The 23,846-nt window shown below is 37.2% G+C and overlaps 1 protein-coding gene across 1 annotated transcript; it reads left to right on the top strand.

The window, feature by feature from the left end:
• Positions 1-16,573: 16,573 nt before the first annotated feature.
• On the top strand, positions 16,574-18,088 carry LOC104243952 (carboxylesterase 1-like). Its single transcript, XM_009799239.2, has one exon. The coding sequence runs from the start codon at positions 16,793-16,795 to the stop codon at positions 17,783-17,785; it is 993 nt and encodes a 330-aa protein (XP_009797541.1). The 5' UTR covers positions 16,574-16,792; the 3' UTR covers positions 17,786-18,088.
• Positions 18,089-23,846: the final 5,758 nt, after the last annotated feature.

Here is a 23,846-nt window from a genome sequence, read left to right as displayed (position 1 = left end):
TCTCGTGTTTGGCGCAATTATCAACGAGGATGTGGATGTTGGGCAGCGGGAAATTATCTTTAGGACTTGCTCTGTTCAGATCTCGGTAATCTACACATACCCGAGTTTTCCCGTCCTTTTTTGGTACTGGAACCACATTCGCCAACCATGTTGTATATTGGACTACCCGAATCACTCCCGTTTTCAGTTGTTTGGTGATCTCCTCTTTAATCTTGTCACTGACCTCAGTTTTGAACTTTCGTTGCTTTTGTTGAACTGGAGGACAATCAGGATGAATCGGCAATTTATGAACCACTAGATCAACACCTAGCCCCGGCATGTCATCATATGACCAAGCAAACACGTCTTTAAATTCAAAAAGAAGTTGAATTATCGCCTCTCGCGTTTTCTTGTCCGTGTGAATGCTTATCTTGGTCTCCCGGATTTCTTCCGGGGTTCCTAAATTTACCGGTTCAGTGTCATTCAGATTTGGCTTAGGTTTATTCTCGAAATATTCCAACTCTCGGTTTATCTCCCTAAAAGCTTCTTCCGCATCATATTCTGGTTCTGGGTTCATTAATTCGCAGTTAAATAGCTCATTGTGATCTGGGCGTGAAGTCCGCAAGCATGTCATATTTAAAGCCGCATTATTATGACTGAAAAGAAAGATAAAAGGAAAAATAACAAAAATCAGAACAAAAGAAAGAATGGGAAAGCAATGATAATTTTTTTTTATTTTTCTTTGGAAAGTTGGAAGACAACAATGTTTACAACTTAGGAATTCAAAACAACAAAAAAGAAGAAAACGTTCAAGTTATGTCCTGGAGATAACTTGTGACACAGGAAAGGTGGCAGGACAGGTCTACCCGGACTTCCGTCTAGTCGGGAATGGCGTAGCCTCCCAGTTTTGAAGTTTGGCGTTCGGCCCCATGTACATCATCTCAGCAATGCTTGTGCCTTCACCTGGTTGAACCATGTGGACCTCGTAGAGCATCTTTCTCATTGCCCCACATATCTCCTCGATTTCATCAGCTGTGAAGACCTCATCATCTTCTTCTTCAGCGTACCTTGGCCTGATGAAAGTTGCATATAAATCCGGCAGTGGTCGAGGTAACTTCCAACCCTCATTTTTCCTTTTCTTTGCCCACTCTTCGTCTGCTGGAGTAGGTTTGAAACCTAGTCCAAAAGGTTTCTTGGTGACTGGCAAGGTAATGGGTTCTGTTATTCCCTGAAGGGTTCGTCCAAGCCCCTTCCCTGGCCTAAATCCGTGCCGGATCATCTCTTTGGCCACCATAACCGAGGCGTTAGACAAGAAAGGCTGGGGGCAGGGTATTCCCTCTTCGTGCTGCTCTGCCAGTACAATCTCAAAAGCTTGATAGACCGTATGTTCGCTCCCTTCTCTCGGTTCCAGATATGGAATGGATGGGTCCCAGTAAATAGCATGCTCATCTTCCCCATGGACCACGATTTCTCGGTCTTCGTACTCGAACTTCACCATCTGGTGAAGAGTGGAAGGCACGGCTCCTGCCGCATGGATCCAAGGTCTGCCAAGGAGAAAATTGTAGGATGTATCCATGTCGAGCACCTGGAAGGTTACTTGAAATTCGACTGGTCCTATGACCAATAACAGGTCTATTTCTCCCATGGTATCTCTCTTGATGCCGTCGAAAGCTCTTACGCAGACATTGTTGGGTCGGATTCTTCCGGTCCCAATTTACATTCTTTGTAGCGTGGAGAGCGGGCAAATGTCAACGCCTGAGCCTCCATCCAACATTACCCGTTTGACATAATAGTCTTCGCATTTAACTGTTAGATGCAAAGCCTTGTTGTGTGTCGCTCCTTCCGGGGGTAGATCGTTCTTGCTGAAAGAGATTTGGTTGACGGCGAAGAGTCTTTCTGTCATCCGCTCTAATTGTTCTACCGAGGTTTCAACTGGCACATATGCTTCATTCAGGGTCTTCAGTAAGATCTTTTGATGCTCGGTCGACCTCATTAACAATGACAGCATGGACACTTGCTCGGGGTACTTGCGCAGTTGATCTATCACTTCGTAATCCGGCATTTTCATTTGTTGGAAGAACACTTCCGCTTCTTCAACACTTACGGGCTTCTTTGGCGGGAAGCGCCTTTGTGTGGCGTTGTTCAGTTCTTGGGTATTTGAATACCTTCCAATGAAAGTATTTTCTGGAAGTTCTCCCATGACCTCTTTACCTTTGTACATTACCAAAGTCTTTTGATAATTCCACGGCACTGTGGACGGGTTGGTCATTGGCTTTTGTGGCACGCGTCCGATAACCACTGGCTCATTCAGCCGAGGTGGTTGAATCGTCCCCCGGACCACATAGGCCCCTTTCGGCACGTACATAGGTTTTGTCTTTTTGATTGCGAAGTTCTGCGTCTTCTCAGTTCGACCTCGTGGTATGTAAAGAACTTCATCCTCTACCGGTACCACTTTCTTCTCCACCTTCTTTTCAAGCTCTTTCTTTATAGCCTTGGCCTCCTCCCCCTTTCCTGGTTTCTGGTCTGTTTCGGGCCTCTTCCCCATGTCGACAATGGCAATTATGGCTTTCAGAGCAGGGTTGAATTCTTTGTCTTCGCAAATAATTCCGATCAGCGGCCCATTATTGTGAGCAGACAATGGATTGTTAGTCACATTTGGGATCTCTTCGTCCCTTAGCACTATTTTCCCTTGCTCTATCAAATTCTCGACCACTCTTTTCAACGACCAGCAGTCATTTGTATCATGTCCCTCGGCCCCTGAATGATAGGCGCATCTGACTCCAGCTTTGTAAGAAGGTGACGTCGGGTTTTGCCTTGTTTGAGGGATTGGTTGCAAGAAACCCAACTGGACTAGCTTTGGGAACAAAGTTGAGTATGGTTCACCGATGGGCGTGAAAGTCCGCCTTCTGGGTGGCTCCTGAGGGCGGAAGTTATTCTGCGGGGGTTGTGGGTTATAGTGGTTGCGGTAAGGAAGCTGATTTCTGGGAGGTGGAGCTGGGCCTCGGTTGGCTTGTTGTGGTGGATGGGCATAAGGTTGGGCATTCATGACCATATAAGGTCGATGAGCATATGCCAAATTGGAGTGGGGGTAGTAGTGTTGTGGGGTTCTTTCCGGAAAACGGGGCCTGGGATGACGATACTCCCTTGCTTCCGAGGCTGCCATAGTCGTTTCTTCTTTCTTCTTCCCTCTGGTCATTCCTCCGGACCCGCTTTGGACGGCCTGGGAGGTTGCCCTTATGGCTACTTGACTCAAAATCCTACCTGTTTTCAGACCACTTTCTACCATCTCTCCAATCTTGATCGCTTCCGCGAATGGCTTACCCATGGCTGACATCATGTTTTGGAAATAGTCAGACTCTTGAGCCTGGAGAAAAGTAGTGACCATTTCCACTTCATCCATGGGAGGCTTCACTCTTGACGCCTGTTCACGCCACTTAATAGCATATTCCCTGAAGCTTTCTGAAGGTTTCTTCTTCAAATTCGACAGCGAATTTCGGTCTGGCGCAATGTCGATGTTATACTGGAATTGTTTCACAAAATCTCTGGCGAGATCATCCCATATATGCCATCGAGACATTTCCTGGTCCATATACCATTCTGAGGCTATCCCTACTAGACTTTCCCCAAAATATGCCATTAGCAGTTCTTCTTTTCCGCTGGCTCCCGCAATTGGTTGCAGTATTTCTTAAGATGTGCAATGGGGTCACCGTGCCCATCGTATTTCTCGAACTTTGGGGTCTTGAAACCCGTTGGCAGGTGCACGTGAGGGAACATGCACAGGTCGGCGTAAGAGACGCTCTTTTGTCCGCTCAATCCTTGCATATTCTTCAAACTTTGTTCAAGGCTTCTCATTCTCTTGGCAATCTCATTTTGTTCTGCAATTCTGGGGTTCTGATCCTGCCCGGGTGCAAGCTCGCACTGAGGCGGTAGAGGATTAGTGCTGGTAGCGAACCTAGTTGGTTCCATTGAGAACGATGGTGCTTGGAATGTAAAAGAGGATGAGTCAAAGCTTGGCTTGTACGTGGTAGGCTGTGCCGTAATCGGGCAAGGCGATGCAGTAAAGATGTTCATGCTTGCATCAGTGGATGACATTCGGGGATGAGGCTCAGAAGGCGATCCAGCAGAGAAGGCTGAGGTGGCTGGGTACCCGAATGGGGTAGCAGGATAATTTATGGGGACATTAGAAGTCCCACTTGACCTGGAGAATAATTCAGGGAATCCGGGGACGACACTTGGCGGCTCTTTCCCATTATTCCAATCGTCCAGCATTTCCAACATGCGGAGCCGTAGGATTCTATTTTCCTCCGCAGTTGCGGATTCAGGTGTGAGGACGGCTGAGATCGAGCTCTCCTCGGAAACAGGGATTGTTTGCAATGGAATTTCTGAAGACATTTCCACACTTCCTTTTGACCTGGTGAAGTAAGTGTGAGTACTGCTTCTGGTCCTAACAACAGGTAGTTGAACACTTCTCCTTGACCTCGTGAAGTATGAGTGCGAGGCCAGACTTTCACCAAACCAACCGTCTTTCCAAAAAACCCTGGAATACTCAACGACAAACGCACGGTTAATTTGCAGCAAATAACAGATAGTTAATCTCACGTTGGGCATGATGCACCTATACAGTTAAGTGGATTACTATATGTTTGCTACGAGAGCATGCGTCATTCCGACATTTTTCCTCTTATTAGTTTTTCCCTTTTTTTCTTTTTTCTTTTTCTTTTTTTTGTTTTTCTTTTATGTTTTTTTTTATTTTTTTATTTTGCAGTAAAAGAAATGCGACCGGATCCGATGAGGATTGCCTACGTATCACGATGCCTACGTGAATCAGATCATTACGTAGTTCGAAAAACACAAATGAGCGTAAAAGAAGCAACCTCTTTATTGTTGAAATGGTCTATTACAAACTACATTTTGCAAAAGAAAGAGCAAACTTTGAAAATAAACCTAGACTCAAAATAGACTAAAAAATCACCCTGATGGGAAAAACAGGCAGAAGATGCTAAGATACAGACTTGACTTATGAGTGCATTATGGTTTTGAAAATTGGTGTCCGCGGGGCATCGTTCGGCCTCGCCGCGGTCCTAGGCGTGAGATCCCTCTCAAGTTGCTTCAGCTCGTGCATAGTCTGCTTGACATAACCCATCACTGCCGAGAGGACGGTAACGCTGGACATGTTCTCACATCGTAGACATCGTCTGGTGATGGCATGGGCAATGGCCTTGATCCTGTCTCTGGTTCGCTTCTTCTCTACGAGTAGGCGTTTTATCTGATCGCTGCATATCTTGAATACTTGAGCATCCTGTATATGCTGATGCTTCAGTCGTCGTACTTTCAACTTCATCTAGGCTATTGAGTCGTACCAGTATCTGCTCTCAATTTGGAAATCCTTGGCCTGATTAACTGCTTTGATCTCAAGTGCAGCCATCTCTCTCTTTATTTTAGCAACAGTTTTCTCGTGGTCGCCTTCCAATTGATTCAGGTATCGACGATGCTTATCTGCTCTTGTATCCCACTGTGCCCTGAGCTCTGCTATGACGTTCTCAGATTCCTCCAAACCATCTTGCCATTCCCTGATTTCACTTTTTAGCCTTTTTATCAGCTGCTCGTCTGATCGACGCCTTGGCTGTTTATCCGCATCCACCCTTATCTGTTTGATCTGGGCTCTGAGCATTTCGTTTTCCTGAATTAACCTGTTCCGCTCTCCCAGATCGGTAGCAACTTGCACGTTGTGCTCATATTTCAAGCTTTCCACTTGTTGCTTTAACCTGCTGATTTCGGCGCAATAGCCTCTTTCCTTCGCTAACCAATCCCACTGCCTTTGCGATGATTCGGTGAAATTCCGGATGTGGGGTCTCTTAGCCGGCCTTTCATGCTCAAGTTCCCTTCTATACCATGCAAGGTAACCTGGCGCCGTCTCTCCTTTGGCTCGATCCCGCACGCAAGTATCTGATTTCAAATATTGACACTCACTCCAGATTTGGCGAATCTTCGCTTCTGGGAATTGTCCGTTAGGACTTATCTCAACTGCTTGAGTGCTAAGATCTTCCTCATGAGGTACTGTCTGGCATCTTCCGAACTGTCTCAAAACTCGGCAGGGTGCGTAAGGTTGAATGCTCTTAAGCCCCATCAGTAAGAAATGAGTCTTAGCTGCCGACATATATAGGATCTCATCAACAGGCAACCATCCTAGCGTCCATTGTATTTGGCTGACCGTAAGATCTTGAAAGAACGAGGTCCATGCCAGGACTCTTTTGGGCAAACTGATCTCTTTGGTTCTCGTGTAAGATTCTTCTATGCAGGTCTTTGCCGGGGAACCATGGCTCAAAATCTCGGAATGATGGCAGAGGTGCTCGGTCATCCATATCTGTAGGAGCAAGTTACAACCTTCGAAGAAATTTCCCCCAGCTTTACAAACTGTAAGAGCTCGAAAGATGTCAGATACCACCATAGGCGCGAGAGTACTGTCATTTTGCGTGAGTAAAGTGCTGATGACCCCGGATATCTTCAAATCAATGTTTTCGTCTTTCCTTGGAAATACCAGAAGGCCCAGGAACATCATTATGAACGCTACCCGTTTGTGCTTGTCCCACTTCTGACGAACACCTTTGCTGCACAGTTTGTTGATTGGATTGTTGAATCCCCCTCATGACCGTACCTATCATATATGAAGCATGGAGTACAAAATCCGGCTGCCAGATCCGGGTTGTGGACTGTTCTGGGTATCTTTAATGAATCTAGGAACCGATGTACCGTGACGACTCTTGGGGCGACCAAGTATTTTTGTCTTAACGGAAGTTCAGCATTCCCGATGTACCCAGCCATTTCTTCCAAAGTCGGGGTGAGTTCAAAATCAGAGAAATGGAAAACATTGTGCGCCGGGTCCCAGTAGGTAATCAAGGCCCTTATGATATCTCCCCGAGGCTGGATTTCCAACAGACCCACAAGACCTTTCAGATATTTCTTGACCTCATTTTGTCCTTCAACACCTAGATCATTCCACCATAGCCGTAACTTGACAGGGATTTTGGTCATTATTGAAAAATGTTCATTTTGCATCGTGCTCATCCTGCACATTTATTAAGGTGATTTTAACAAAATGACTTGACTCAAAAATATTTTACAAAGGGGATCAAGTTTTGAACACGGCCTTTAAACACTTCGGGGACGAAGATTTTAAGGCTGTGTGGGTCAACTGGACAAAAATGCTAAACAAGACCCAAAGGTGGTTGTTCATGCAAAGTCAGCCTTCCGGCGTCCCTTTTCGGGAACATTCGGCTATTTATGACAAAACAACATCACCTGACTTATTTATGACTCTTTTAAAAATTGACACAACTTCTTTTTTTTATTTATTGATTTTGGCTATTTTAGCAAAATGGGGTTGAACCCGACGAGGGTTGCCTACGTATCTCACATCCGGTGAGAATCAAACCGGCGTAGTTCGGGCTATCGTGAATAGAGAAAATCAAATAAACCTAGAAAACAAGAATATATATTTTTATACTATTTTTGAAAAGAGATAAAGACTAAAGAAAATATTTATTATTATTTTTTTTAGGAAATATTTGGACTATTAGTCTGAATTTATAAAAGGGGTACTACAAAAAGAAACAACATTTTTTTTTGAATTATGAATTTTCCATTTTTTTTTACTTTTAAATAAATACCTTCTCTTTTTTTGATTTTGAAAGTGATAAACAGAAAATTTTTATACTATTTTTTTTTTAAAAAAAAATCAAAATAGAAGACAATTTTTTTATATATATATATTTTTTAGAAGAAATTCCGGCGAGGTTTCGACACTACTCGGACATTGGTTTTTCCAAAAGAAGTAAATATCTCCCTACGCTGCTATTTTTTCCTTTTATTTTTAGAAACCGGTCGGCATGCGGAACTGAAGCAAATAAATGCGCAAAACAAATAGGATGCAGCAGGATGGTCTTTTCATTTCAGGTTGCTAGTCCTAGACAGACCCAACCCCTGTGTTGAGTCCCCTAAGTCAAATGCAACATGATGCAAATAAGCGTTCCTACTAGGGATCCGGCATGAAGTTTCGTTATACTAGGTTTATACCCTGGGTATTTGTTCTAGATTGTGTACCCGAGCGGACAACTCGAGTCGAGGAGGGGGCTACGTACCGGGGACCCGCGAGATCGTCCGGCTTTGTAACTTGTCCGACCTCTTTCTTATTTCAGGTATCGACACTAACAGAATAGGGAGTCTCGACCAGCGAGCTTCTCCCCGGAGGTAAGAAGAGAAGGGTTTCGGCACAGTTTATATACAGTTCAGATAATATCAAAGCGGTAAAAGACAACATTTAGCACGTTATGCAAAAATATGTAATAAAGATCAGATAATAAAGCCAAATATAACAATTATTCTAAGCTCGAATTCTTGAACCCTGAACCGGTGGTTCTGGGTTAAGTCCCCAGCAGAGTCGCCAGAGCTGTCACAACTCCTTTTTGCGCGCCCGGTCCCGAAGGATAAAAATGTGCGAGGGAAGTTTTTCCAATTTAAGTGACAATATTCGAAATGAGATTATTTATTTAATTCAGAGTCGCCACTTGGGAAAGGTTTGGCTTTAGGTGTCCCAAGTCACCAGTTTATCTTGAATCCCAAATCGAGGAAATTTTCGACTTTTCCAAATGAAGTCTGCGAACCAGAAATTCTAAGTAAGGAATTCTGTTGACCCGAGGGAAGGTGTTAGGCACCCTCGAATCCCGTGGTTCTAGCACGGTCGCTTAAATTGTTATAATGGCTAAATATCTGATTTAAATACATGTTATGACTTACGTGCTTTTATTAAGTTTAAACCGCTTTTATTATTATCATTTATTTTTATAGAATTGCAACGTCGTGAAAATGCATCTCGAACCACGTCACAATCAATGCACCCGTAGTTGTTAACACATTTCGACTCCGTTGAGATTTGGATTCGGGTCACATCAATGTGCACCCAAATTTAAGAATATAATTTAATCGAGCCGCGCCTAAAGAGTTTAACGCATTATTATTTTTGGAGAAGGCCATGAAATTTGCTAAACGGCCTGTCCCGAATTCTAAATATTTATTATGGTTAGTTATTGAGGGCCCCGCAATTTGCATTCTTACCTGGCAAGGCTCGTCTCATTATTTTAGAAAAGGATATCCTGAAGCGACTACATTTCTATTACGTTTGTCTCTAAAAAATAAAAGAGAACAAATACCAAACTTACTTGTTTAAGTATCTGACATACTAAATCTCTACTGTATATGACGAGTCCGAATTTTGCTTGATTTCCTAATTGATTGTTTATGAGGTGAGAATTATTTCATGCCTCGTCTTCAAGGAGTGAATAAGTTTTGTTAATTTGATAGGAGGGATTGCAAGCAACAGATAACTCATACTAAATTTACATTAAACAAACCTTAAGTTTGAACTTTATAATTAACTTATTTAGGCTTGATAAATGAAATCGGCTACTTATTAAGAAAAACTACTGTTAATTAGATTCGAGAATGCCTATTAGTTTTCCTCGAAAGTCATCGCATTATTCCGAAACAATGAATCTATATTGAAACCCATATCGAAACAATGTAGAAACAAGTAGTCTAACAAAAGGGTTGGCGTACATTATTACCCTGTTAACGTAACGCTGCATGAGAATTAGTTTGGGATACACTTATCTTGAAGTCAAATGGAACCGAATATAGCAGATTCGATAGTTCAGAGATCTAGGCAAAAATACATACATATGCTTGCTATGATTCTATGTTATGATGTCATAACTGAAACAAACTAACGGTTGTATGCATTAAAACATATCTGTTCTAACAAGCCAATGCTATCTAATTGTTCATCTCAACTTAGACTGTATGTTAGTTTATACAGAGTATTTGCAGTTTCCAATTAAATAAATACAGGTCAAACTAACATTCAACCTATTTTTGAACACAAGTATTATAAAGTAAACAGACATTCGTTTCTTTACTTCTGCTTCAACTTCAAACTTTCAACAACATATGGTTTCAGAAGTTGTGTACCTGGAAATGTTTGACAACTGAAGAAAAAGGGAAGTCAGCAGAGTAACAATGGCAACAAGTGCAGCAGCAGTAACAGCAGGTAACCAAAATCCCAGTGCAAGATGCAGTTAGAGCCGATGGAAAAATGGCAAAAATGAAACAATTTCCCAGTAGTATGGAATCAGAATTTAGGCAGAACAAATCCAGAAGTGAACTAAAGCTACCACCCAACCAGTAACCTTAATCAAGACTCAGAAGAAAACAATATGGGACAAGGAAATCCAGACCAATGAGAATCAAGACAGATGAAAATGCAGTCCCTTTTTCTGTGATATGCCTCTATCTATCTATTTCTGTCTGTGTGTGTATCTATTTCTCAGAACTTCAGCTCTCCTCCTTCTTAGTTCTCTCCCTCTCTCTATCTTTTATCTCTCTCTTATCTCTGTCCTCTGTCTTATCTCTTTTTTTTTGTTCCTCCTTTGAACTGATGGAAGTTCTTCCCTTTATAAGCCTAAAGTCTGCCATTTAACAGCCTGTTCATCAATCACCCAAACACCCTCCCATGTGCTATCTTCTTTTCAGTTCCACTTAGCTATTTAAGTATTAGAACAAACTCCCATGATATTCCCTAGCAGACTTACCTTTTAAGTGAGGTTTAATATTTCTAAACTAAAGCAGGATGTGGGCAGCATGGTATAATCTGACAACATGTGCTTTCAATTATTTTATTCAAAAGCCCTTATGCAGGACACAGGTTGTACCCAAATGCACCTGTGGTGCACAAATGCACATGTTGTGCACAAGTGCACATGCCCTCCAATTCAGAACTTAAACAAACATTCCTTTTACATTTCTGATCCAAATTAACAACTATAAGTAAACAAACTCAGTTCCTAATTGATTCAAACAAATGTGTCCAGAAGCAAATCGATTTGTTATTGTTCAGGCAGTTGAAACTAATTGACGACACATGTCGACTCGACTATATTAATCATAACATGCACAATCGTAGCCAAAAATCAGACATTTAACAGTATCGACACATGATTTGAATTGTACTGACTAAACAAAGTTGTACTCGAGGAATCAGTTGATCATTCAAAGTTTGAAGCTCAATTATTCGCACAGCACATACACATATACACATTATCAGTAACAAGTAGAAGAAAGACTCAATCAAACACAGAGGTTCAGGCAAGGTGGACAGGCAACAGTTGATAAAAAAAATTCAAAGACACAAATTAAAACAAAACATGAACAGACCTTTAATCAATCATATGGACTAAAACAAATAAAAAAAAGAAAGCAAAACTCACCTTAAACCCCAAAAAATCAAAAGACCCTAGCTTGGACTCGAACAGACCTTTCTTAAGGCTGAACGGACTTTAATCAGAGTGTTTCTCAGATGAGAAACACTTCGATTAAGGTCCATTAGACCTTAATCTCTTTGGCTTAAACGGATATGGACCAGTGACGAGGAACCCTAAGGTTCCAAAAATCAGATCTGGGATTCATGCTTCCCTGATCAGATTCGGACCAAACCAAGCATGGTTTGGTCACGAGGGGGTCTGGGGAGTGTCTGGTGTGAAACTGGGGTTAAACGGTGTAAGTCAAGTTCCTACTCGAATCTTCAAACGAAGATTCGAGAAGGTGGGAAGATATTCGAGTTAAGTGGTTAACAGGTTCGTGTTCCGGATGGCAAGGGGGTTCTATGGTGTTAAGGGTGTGGTCACCGGCGTTCATGCCGCCGGGTTTCTGGTGAAGGGAGATAGGGGCGGCTCTAGGGTTCCGGGGTTCTTGTGAAGATGATGAAAGGCAGGGGTATTTGGATAGGGGGGTAGGGTATGAGGGGAAGCTTATATATGGAGTGGGTGAATGGATCTCAGCCGTTGGATGAGGCACGATGAAGGGCCAGGATCCTTCAGCTCGCAGGAAACGGTGTCGTTTCAGGTGCTGGGGTCAAAGTTGGTTCGGGTAACGGGTCGGGCAAATGGGGTTATGGGTGAGAGATCCGGACCGTTGGATCAGCTTGGTTTGAATGGTTGGGATGGATTGGCATTGAAACGACGTAGTTTTGGTGTTAAACTACGTCGTTTTGATGCCTGGGGAGTGGGCTGTGTGGACCGGTGGATTGGGCCATTCATTTGGGCTTCAGATTTTATAATGTTTGTAGCCCAAATTCATTTTAAAACAAATTTTCCCCCTTTTTTCTTTATTTCTAATTTCCTAAATACACAACCTAATTAAATAAAACTAGACACCATTAATTAACACTTAACATATTTATTTCATGCGTATAAAATGTTAAAAGTAGGTAAAATTAAACAAGGCAACAAATCAGGACAAAAGAAATGCGTATTTTTGTGATCTCCTATTTAACAATCGGATTACGGTTCAAATTATGCACGACACATACATTTTGTATTTTGTTTTAATAAAAATGGGCAAAAATCATAAATAATTAACAAAGTGTCATGTAAAAATCCAAATTTGTACAGCAGGACCATTTGTTATTATTTTTTTTTAATTCTTTTGGAGTGATTGTCGCGCAAGACAAAAATCACGTGCTCACAATTAATATGGCCGACTATTTGTGTAAAAATTCCTATTTTAGCCATTCTTGGTTTTAAAAAAAAAAAAGAGAAATGTACAATGTAACAAAAACAAATGTTAACTAATATTGTTTGATATATTATTTAAAATTTTCAATACATAGAGCTTTCCTCAAAACGAGTTCTTTATTTTCATGATGTAGAAAAAGTAATTTCTTTTATTTCAACAAACTAAACAGGCGTTTGGACATAAATTTCAAGAATTTTTTTCAAATTTGAAATTTCACTAAAATTTAATTTGAAGATGAAGTTGTGTTTGGTTATAAGTTTTACAACATATTTGGATGTATTTTTTGTAAAATCATGAAACATGATTTATACCCTCACAATTTATAAAAAATATCAAAACCACCTCGACTTGATTATCCCACTTGAAACAAAAAATCAAAGATGTTAATTGTTTAACTATACGAACAATCTATAATAGAAGTTGTAGTGGTTCGATTCCTTCAGGTAAGAATAAATTGTAGATCTCAACGGTAGATGTCAACTATAGTCCAAGGCCACTCAATCAAATGGTGGGTAGTTGTAGGTGTTACCTAGGTTTAATAAGTGATTGGGGTCCTTTTATAAATTTCAAAAATATAGAGTAAATTTGCAAAACGTAAAAATACCAACTTTCAATTTTTCAATTGAAAAACTGGTTCCCAACAGTTTTTCAAATTCAAAAATGCATTTTCAAATTGGATTTGAAAAATTGTAAAAATTTCATAACCAAACATTGTTTTGGATTTTATTTTATCTTATCTTTTTTGAAAAAAAAAAAGGAAAAATTTCTTATGTCCAAACGAGCTATAAGTATTTTCTTTTCTTGAAATAGAAGCATTTTCTCCAACAAAATAAGTACCTTCTTTCAAGATGTAAAAAAAGTATTTTCTTTCATTTCAACAAAACGAGTATTTTCTTTTAATAATGTAAAAAAGTAGTTTCTTTCATTTCAACGAAACGAATACTTTCTTTTCATGATGTAAAAAAAGTATTTTCTTCATTTCAACAAACTAAGTATTTTCTTTCTGAAATAGAAAAAATATTGTTTTCCAACAAAACAAGTACTTTCTTTTCAAGATGTAGAAAAAGCATTTTCTTTCATTTTAAAAAAAGTACTTTCTTTTCATAATGTAGAAGAAGAATTTTCTTTCATTTCAACAAACTGAGTATTTTTTTTTCATGATGTAAAAAAAGTATTTTCTTTCATTCATCTGAATGAGTAATTTCTTTTCATGGTGCAGAAAAGATATTTTTTTTCAACAAAATAAAGTATTTTCTTTTTAGTTATCGAGCTCAAATTTCAACGTTGTTCTTGTGTAAAAAGTAAAGTAGCACATTAGCTCCTTTGCGTTTGTGTGAATTTTGAAAAGAATAACTAAATTGTTAAAGAAAATAGAATTGGGAGGGGGAGGGGGGGTTGAGTACAGGAAACACGGGAATTTTGAGGAAGGTGGGTTGAGGAGAGTAACATAAAAAATTATTTTCATAAAAATATTTTATACTCTCTAACCAAACACTAGAAACTATTTTCCGGAAAAATAAAACTTTAACTCACCAACCAAACAAAAAAAAAAGTAATAAAATCATTTATTTTCCAAGAAAATATTCTCCATGAAAAACATTATGGTCCATACCAAACACACCCTAAGTGTCAAACCATTCAATTCTAAGTCGCAGGGGCGGAGCTAGAGTGTCGCAAGCGGGTTTTGTCGAACTCAGTAGCTTTAGTTCGAACCTTGTATTTGTCTTAAAAATTCGGTTGGATATATATAAATTATTAATTTAGAACCCAATAATTTCAAGCAATTAAAATTCCGAACCCATAAACTTGATATCCTGGTTCCGCCTCTGCTAAGTCGTATTTAGAGATTGATTCCGTCAGCTCTATGTTCTCATTCCATTTTATATGATATTATAGTTCTTTGGAATTCAAACATTTTTTCCTTTGATTAAGCCCGAGTAATCTATTTTTGAATTTTGATTTCATTGATGTTACTCATGGTACACCCAGTTTTACGATGTTCACTACTTTGTCGAATCTTCTACGTACACGTAAGAACCGTTGATTTTAATAGGAAACTGTTGGTTTGAACTTTGAATAGGCTTTTTACTTTCTAGTGAAAAGGCTATATCATGCTATAAAATTTTCAAGATTGTTATATTTTTCCGCTTCATCCACTGCTAAAAAAAGGAAAAATCGACCGCCAAAACCAATCGATGTTAGCCGGTAATTGATAAAAATCAACCTCGATCGATTTGTGGCGGTCGGTAATCGTCAGGTCAATAGAGCTAACTGTCCGACTTTGGTCGATATTTTTCGACCGATTTCGATCGGTCAATTAAATTCCAAAAAAGAAAAAAATTGTCAAAAAAATCCGACCGAAGTCGACATAGGCCGGTATTTTAATTATGTAATTAAAAATTGCACCTTCTTAGAAACAAATTGGGGTTTGTACGGTGGCATGATACTATTCTACCACTAGACCATTGGTGCATTTTCTTTTAAGACTGTCTTTTATTTTATTTATAATCTTTAATTGCATTTTCGCCCGAAAATAGCCGACCATGTCAGTCGATTTTATTAAAAAATAAAATTATCGACCGATTTTGGACGTTTTTTAATATTAATTTTGTTTAAATAAAAAACTGACCAAAGTTAGTCGATTTCTTGAAAAATAAATTTTGCAGGACGCAAAAATAGTTTCCGGCATTTTTGCCTCAAAAAGTTGATCGATTTCGTAAAAAAATTAAAAATAAAATATTTTGATACCGAAATCGGTGGGTCGATCGCGGTCGGTTTTTGCCGAGTTTCTAACAGTGATCACTAGCCTGGTTCTAATTAACTTGTCCGATTTAGTCACCCTGCCTAATCAAATTGCTCTAATCGATCCTTATCTATACTTGGGCATTATTCTTAACACTGACGATTCTATCACACATCTATCAAAAGCGACCTGTCCATTTGCCACCACTCTCCTCCTCCTGATGTTTCCTTCGTCTTCACTAAGGATCTCATCATTAACCCCACACAAAAACATGGGCTCGTAAATATTAATAAAAATCTAGAATTAAAGCTCCAAATAGTGTAATATAAAACTTTATTTTATTGGGATATAACAAAATAGTATTATTAACCCAAATAGTCGCTCACCCTACTATATAAACTAAAAATAGTCGTTGTATGTATAATATATGAAAACAGTGTTGGATATCGATTTTTTAGTTTTTCTATAGTTTAGATAAAATGCATAACTTATTTTTCTTTTAGTGTTTAGTCATATAAATAATTGTACTTATTAGTCGTACTTATTTTAACAACTTACTAGTAATTTTAAATTATGTTTGTTTTTATTATAGCTTATTAGTAATATTTATTTTATGCGATTTTATTATCTTTATTGTTGTATATTTTAGTACAATGTCATGAATCATCTCATATTTATGTTATTTTATTGAAAACCACCTTATATAGTTTTGTCTTACTATGATTAAAGAAATATTTGGAGTACAAATTCTATGTTTGTGCTATAAAAACTTTAGGGGAAAAAACTCCGAAAATCCGAGAAAAATCGAAATTTAAAAAACCCGACTTTTATTGATTTGGTTTGGTCTTTAAATTTAATAACCCGATACAATTGGTTTGGTTTGGTAATTAGAAAATCCGAACCAACCCAACCTATGTACACCCCTAGCATAATTTATGTATTACATATGTACAATTGTGTATAATCTATGCACATGGCTAGAAAAAGTAAACAATTAATATGGCCGATTATTTGTGTAAAAATTCCTATTTTAGCCATTCTTGGTTTTAAAAAAAAAAAGAGAAATGTACAATGTAACAAAAACAAATGTTAACTAATATTGTTTGATATATTATTTAAAATTATCAATACATAGAGCTTTCCTCAAAATTTTTAGTACTCCTATTTCAAAAAAAAATTGACAATATATGTCAACCATATATTCAATGTTACTACTATTCAGACATTGATTCATTTATGATCTTTTAAAAAGATCGAAAGTCACATGCCATTGTTCACTACTTTTTGTTGAATCTTATACGTACGAAAGGAAACAGCTGTTTCGAAAAGGCTATATATTGCCACTACATAAAGTTTCAACATTGCTCTCATAAAACATCCCCTACTTTTAATTTCCTACTTTCATCACTATAGTCTGCAAATTCTAACTTGTCCAGTTTAATTACCATGTCCGGTGAAAATGATCAAATTGCTCTAATTGATCCAAATGTCGATCCATATCGATATTTGGGCATTACCCGTAATACTGACGGCTCTATCACACGTCTACAAGAATCAACCCTTCCGTTTGCCACCCATCTTTCCTTAGTTTTCACTAAGGATCTAATCATTAACCCCACCAAAAACACTTTGGCTCGTATTATCATCCCTCGTAAAATACTAAACTCGCACAATAATACCACAACGAAACTCCCTCTTGTAGTATATTTTCATGGCGGAGGATTTGTAATGGCAGTTAGTGTAGACTCACCATACTTACAAAGTTTTTGTGAAACACTTGTGGCTGAAATTCCAGCAATAATTGTATCTGTCGATTATCGATACGCACCCGAATATCGACTTCCAGCAGCTTATGATGATTGTATCGAATCATTGCATTGGATCAAGAACAATCCTGATGAGTTGTTGAAAAAATATGCTGATTTTTCTAAGTGTTTTCTCATGGGAACAAGTGCTGGTGGTAACATAACTTACCATTTAGGGTTACAAGTCGCTGGAATTAGTGAATACCTTAAGCCTTTAGAAATTAAAGGGTTGATTTTACATGATGCTTTCTTTGGTGGGAATGAAAGGACGCAATCGGAACTAAGGTTAGCCTGTAACAAGATATTGTCATTAAATGTTAGTGATATTATGTGGGAGTTAGGTTTGCCTATAGGAAGTGATCGTGATCATCCATATTGCAATCCAATGGTGGAGATTAAATCAAATGAAAATTTGTTTGATCAAGTGAAAATACAAGGTTGGAAATTTTTGGTGATTGGTTGTGATGGCGATCCTTTGATTGATAGACAAACTGAACTTTCGAAAATATTGAAAGAAAAAGGGGTGCAAGTTGTGGACATTTTTAATGAGGGAGGGTTTCATGGTTGTGAATTTTTTTATCCCAAGAAGTTGAAAGAATTGGCCGTTGTTATAAAGGAGTTCGTGAGAGGTTAAGCAATTCTTGGATCGTATTATTATTTTAGTAATGTTGTGGCAAGTGATGTTTCTATGAAATAATTAATCCCGATTGTAAAAATAAGAGTTTACTCATAGAGGTACAGCTCATCAAACCCCATTTTATGGGATTATATTGTATTTAATACTTACTTTATGGGATTATATTGTTACTTAGAGAAATACAGCAGCGTATTAAGGAGAAAAAGAAAAATAATGTTAAGATTTTGAATTTTAGAGTTCCAAATAAGTGACAAGTATTGTTTTTACTACTATAATTGAATAAATTGAAATATTCCTGAATTTGTTGTAAATAGTATGCTGATGAAGTCCATGTATGAATAGTTTGTGAATTGATTTTCACTTTATGTCCATCCCTTATACTATTTTACTATGGTAATCTTTACTTTTTATGTCTATAAAAGGTTATGTAATTGCAGCGGAAAGATACACCAAAAGGAAGTGAAATACTCTTCTTTCTATCTCTATTTCTTATTTACATTTTACTAAATTATTTTTATTTTATAACACGTTATCAGCACGAAGCTCTAATTTTATTCTTAACTCCCGCTAAGTTGAGCCATATTTTATTAAGGTATGTATCATTATAATCATCTTATTTATGGCAGTACATATCATATGCTCACTGTTTGCAGATTACTTGTGCGCTTGGGCATCTTAAATAGTTTAAGTACATTGCAGTGATTAAATAACTATTTCCTTCCGTGCTCAACTCTTAGAGGACCTCAAAGTCATCAAACTAGCTATGCACTAATGTCATGGACTCCCTGGATCAAAACATATCTTTAAGGCATTTTGAAGAACTGTGAGAAATGAATTGACAAGCAATAATTTTTTAATTACTTTATATTTATTGGAACATATAAATAATGTTAGTCACGTTCAATTCTATTAACACATATATATCAATAATATAAAGTGAAATGAAACAAGTATGTAATTTCTACTTTATGGCAAGAATAAAATGAAATAGTAGATTGTTAACATGATATAGCTCTATTTTCATTTCTTTTACCTTAATCGTTTTGTTTTCATTAATTGTTTATTATTATAATTATTTCTCTAACTTATTCATCTTTTATGATAGTTTTCACTATGTCAAATTTATCAAAACTTGAATTTGTGGCACTTGACATCACCGGAAGGAACTATTTATCATGGGTTCTTGATGCTGAAATTCACCTTGACGCTAAAGGTCTTGGAAATACTATTATACAAGGAAATGAAGCATCAAATCAGGATAAAGCGAAGGCCATGATTTTCCTTCGTCATCATCTACATGAAGGGTTAAAAACTGAATATTTAACCGTAAAAGATCCACTTGAATTATAGATTAATTTGAAAGATCGATATGACCACCTAAAACTTATTGTATTACCGAAAGCTCGGTATGAGTGGATACATTTAAGGTTGCAAGACTTTAAAACCGTAAGTGAGTATATATCTGCTATCTTTAAAGTAAGTTCTCTATTAAAATTATGTGGAGACACTATCACAGATGAGGACTTATTGGAAAAAATATTTTCCACTTTTTACGCTTCAAATATGGTACTACAACAGCAATACCGTGAAAAAGGTTTTAAGAAATATTCCGAGTTAATCACATGCCTACTTTTGGCAGAGAAGAATAATACTCTATTAATGAAAAATCATGAAACTCGTCCCACTGGGTCAGCTCCATTTTCGGAAGTGAATGCTGTAATAACATATGATAAGTTTGAAAGAAAATAAAATAATTACCGTGGTCGTGGACATGATCGTAAATGTGGACGTGGCAGGGGACGAAATAATTATCGTCATTATGGTGGAAATAAACTGGAGAACAATAAGGGTTCTCAAATTAATTCTTCAAAAGGTAAAATTTGTATGTGTCACCGATGTGGTATGAAAGGTCATTGGGCACGCATTTGTCGTACGCCAAATCATTTTGTCAAACTTTATCAAGCCTCCCTCAGAAAGAAAGAAATTAATGTGGAGGTACACTTGATCATTCAAAATAATGATGATGAAGTAGGTCCCTCAAACAAATATGATTCTGAGGCACATCTCGCATAAAAAGATGATGATTTTAGAGGCCTAGCAAATATTACTCATTTAGAAGCTGGAAACTTCTTTGAGGATATTGACTGAAGAACTAATCATCTTACTGGGGAATGAAGATATAATAAAAGTTGTCATTTTATGTTCGCAACTAGTTTATTTTTATTGAGTGTATTTTCCTAATGCATCATGTGTTGTTAGTTTCTACATTTCTAATGTATTTCTTAATGTTCTTATTCTGTTTGTCTTTCATATTTCTTATGATGTATTTTTTTTATTGTTTTAAGAAGAATATGAAAATTCCCTAGTCTTTAGTTTGGCTCAAAATTAATAAAGATGATATATGTCTTCTGGATAGTACTACAACTAGGGGTGTCAATGGATACGACTAAACCGACCGAACCATATCGTACCGTACCGAACCGATTTTTAGGTTTTTTTTAAAGAAACCGTAGGTTTTTATATAAATCTATAACTGTGTCGATACTTAGAGTATATTTTTTATTTTATAAAAATAAATCGAAAAAATACTGAACCGTTCCGAATAAATTTTACATGTGGAAAATATATTTATATAATAAGTTAAAACTAATAAAGCATTAAATTTTTCATTTGACCTTGGAATTATGAAAATTGTTACAAGTTATCTAGTAATTAAACTCAAAATACTAATTCCTAAAACCTATTATGTTACTTATACTTAAACTAAGTTATTTCAAGTATCTTTATTAGCAGGACATAAGATTCTAGCGATTATGAGTAGAAAACTACAATGTATTGAATATGTTTCCTTCCATATAATTTAGATTTATCTTTTTGAATATTTAATATAGACTTATTCTTGAGTCCCGGCTTGGTTAATATCTTTCTACTCATATGATTTATATTTTCTTTGTTTTTACTTGGTTTCTTTTATGTTGTTGTCGAATAGTTGATGGATCAATACTCTAGCCATCTTTCATGTTTTTTAATTCATCACCCTTCAAACAGTAAAAATGTCTAGAGAGTTTTGCTCAGTCATATAAAAGAACGTATGTTATTGCATTGTACTTCTACTCGTGAATTTTACATGACATTAAAAAAAATGAAAATTAACCGAACCGTACCGATACCGAAGTGAAACCGACATGATTGGGATGGTTTCGAAAATTCTAATTTTGGTTTTACATAAATAGAATAACCAAAAAATTGGTATGGTACAAATTTTATAAAATAACCGGCCGAACCGAATCATTAACACCCCTAGCTACAACACACATTATTTTAAGAGATAAAAGATGTTTCTCTTATTTGGTAATGAAAGAAGCCAATGTTAATACAATATTCGGTAGTACAATATTAATTGAAGATTCTAGAAGAGCCAATTTATCACTACCAGGGAGAACAAATTTGACTACTAATGAAGCATTGTATTGTAGTAAATCTCAAAGAAACTTATTAAGTTTCAAAGATATTCACCAAAATGGCTACCATATTGAGACTACAAATGATGAAAAGATTGAATATCTTTATATTATTACAATAATGTCTGGTAAGAAATATGTGCTTGAAATGTTACATGCTCTTTCCTCCGGCTTATACTATACAAGTAGTAGCAGGATTGAAACACATGTCATAGTAAATGATAAGTTTACTAATCAAGAAAATTTTATCATTTGGCATGACTGATTGAGTCATCCTGGTTCTAATATGATGCGTAAAATGATTGAGAATTCACATGGACATTCAACGAAGAACCAGAAGATTCTTAAATTTAAGGAATTCTCTTGTGTTGCATGTTCTCAAAGCAAATTAATTATTAGACCATCAACTATTAAAGTTATGATGGAATCCCCAACATTTCTGGAACATATATAGGGTGATATATGTGGGGTCATTCACCCTCCATGTGGACCATTCAAATATTATATGGTTTTGGTAGATGCATCTACAAGATGGTCACATGTGTGCTTACTATCAACTCGCAATATGGCATTTGCGAGATTGTTGGCTCAAATAATAAAGCTAAGAGCACAATTTTCAGATTATGCAATTAAGACAATTCGTTTTGATAATGCTGGTGAGTTTACATCCCAAGCCTTTAATGATTATTGTATATCAACTAGTATAACAATTGAGCATCCGGTTGCTCTTGTTTATACACAAAATGGTCTAGCAGAATTATTGATCAAACGCCTCCAATTAATTCCTAGACCAATGCTTATGAGAACAAAACTTCTCATTTCAGTATGAGGTCATGCTATTTTACATGCAGCAGCATTTGTGCGGATAAGGCCCACAAGTTATCATAAAGTCTCCCCATTGCAATTGGCTTTTGGTCAGGAGCCAAATATTTCCCATATTAGAATTTTTGGTTGTGCGATATATGTTCTAATTGCTCCACCACAGCGCACAAAAGTTGGTCCCCAAATAAGGTTGGGAATATATGTTGGATATGAATCTCCTTCTATTATAAAGTATCTAGAGCCGATGATTGGAGATTTATTTACGGCAAGATTTTCTGATTGCCATTTTGATGAATCAGTATACCCAACATTAGGGGGAGAAAATAAGTAGCTGAAAAAGGAGATAGATTGGAATGTATTATTACTGTCTCATTTAGATCCTCGAACAAACCAATGTGAACAAGAGGTTCAAAAGATTATTCATTTGCGAAATATTGCAAATCAATTGCCAGATGCATTCACTGACCTACCAAGGGTGACGAAGTCACATATTCTAGCTGCTAATGCTCCAGTTCGAGTTGATATCCCGACAAGACAATCAATTAAAGCAAATGAGTCTAAGTCACGCTTGAAACGTGGCAGACCAATCGGTTCTAAAGATAAAAATCTTCGAAAAAGAAAAAGAGCAAATGATCAAAGTGATCATAACACGGAGGTAGTAGCTCAAGAAGAGCCCCAAGAAATAACAAATGATAAGACCTTAGGGGAGGTCCAGGTACCTGAAAATAATGAGAATAAAGAGATATCAATAAGTTATGTCTCAACGGGAAAAAAATGAAACAGAAATAATATTGTTATCGATAACATTTTTGCTTATAACGTTGTTGTTGAAATAATGCAACAAGATGAGGATCTTGAACCAAAATCTATTGATGAATGTAGACAGAGGAATGATTGGCCAAAATGGAAAGACGCTATCCGAGCAGAATTAATTTCACTTGGAAAACGTGAAGTCTTCGGACCTATAGTTCGAACACCTGAAGGTATAAAGCCAGTAGGGTACAAATAGGTTTTTGTGCAAAAGCGAAATGATAAAAATGAAGTCGTTAGATATAAAGCACGACTTGTGGCACAAGGATTTTCGCAAAGACCTGACATTGATTATATGGAGACATATTCTCATGTGGTGGATGTTATCACGTTCAGATATCTTATAAATTTGGCAGTGCATGAAAAACTTGATATGCGTCTTATGGATGTTGTCACAGCCTATTTGTATGGCTCATTAGACAATGAAATCTTTATGAAAATTCCTGAAGGATTTAAAGTGCCTGAAGCATATAAATGTTTTCGAGAAACTTGTTCAATAAAGCTTCAGAAATCCTTATACGGATTGAAACAATCAGGGCGAGTGTGGTATAATCACCTGAGTGAGTACCTGTTGAAAGAAGGGTATAAGAATGATCCAATTTGTCCTTGTGTCTTTATAAAAAGGTCTGGATCTGAATTTATTATAATCGTAGTGTATGTTGATGATTTGAATATCATTGGAACTCCAAGGGAGCTTCCACAAGCAATAGACTGTTTGAAGAAAGAATTTGAAATGAAAGATCTTGGAAAGACGAGATTTTGTCTTGTTCTACAAATTGAGGATATGAAAGATGGAATTTTTGTCCATCAATCAACATACACTGAAAAGATAGTTAAGCGATTCTATATGGATAAAGCACATCCATTGAGTAGCCCGATGTTGTAAGATCACTTGATATAAATAAAGATCTATTCTGACCTCATGAAAATGATGAAGAGCTTCTTGGTGCCGAAATACCACATCT

The sequence above is a fragment of the Nicotiana sylvestris genome, chromosome 1, assembly GCF_000393655.2.
Source record: "Nicotiana sylvestris chromosome 1, ASM39365v2, whole genome shotgun sequence".
Lineage (NCBI taxonomy): Eukaryota > Viridiplantae > Streptophyta > Magnoliopsida > Solanales > Solanaceae > Nicotiana > Nicotiana sylvestris.
Note: the sequence above shows the minus strand (reverse complement) of the source record. Positions and strands in the feature narration are given on the sequence as shown.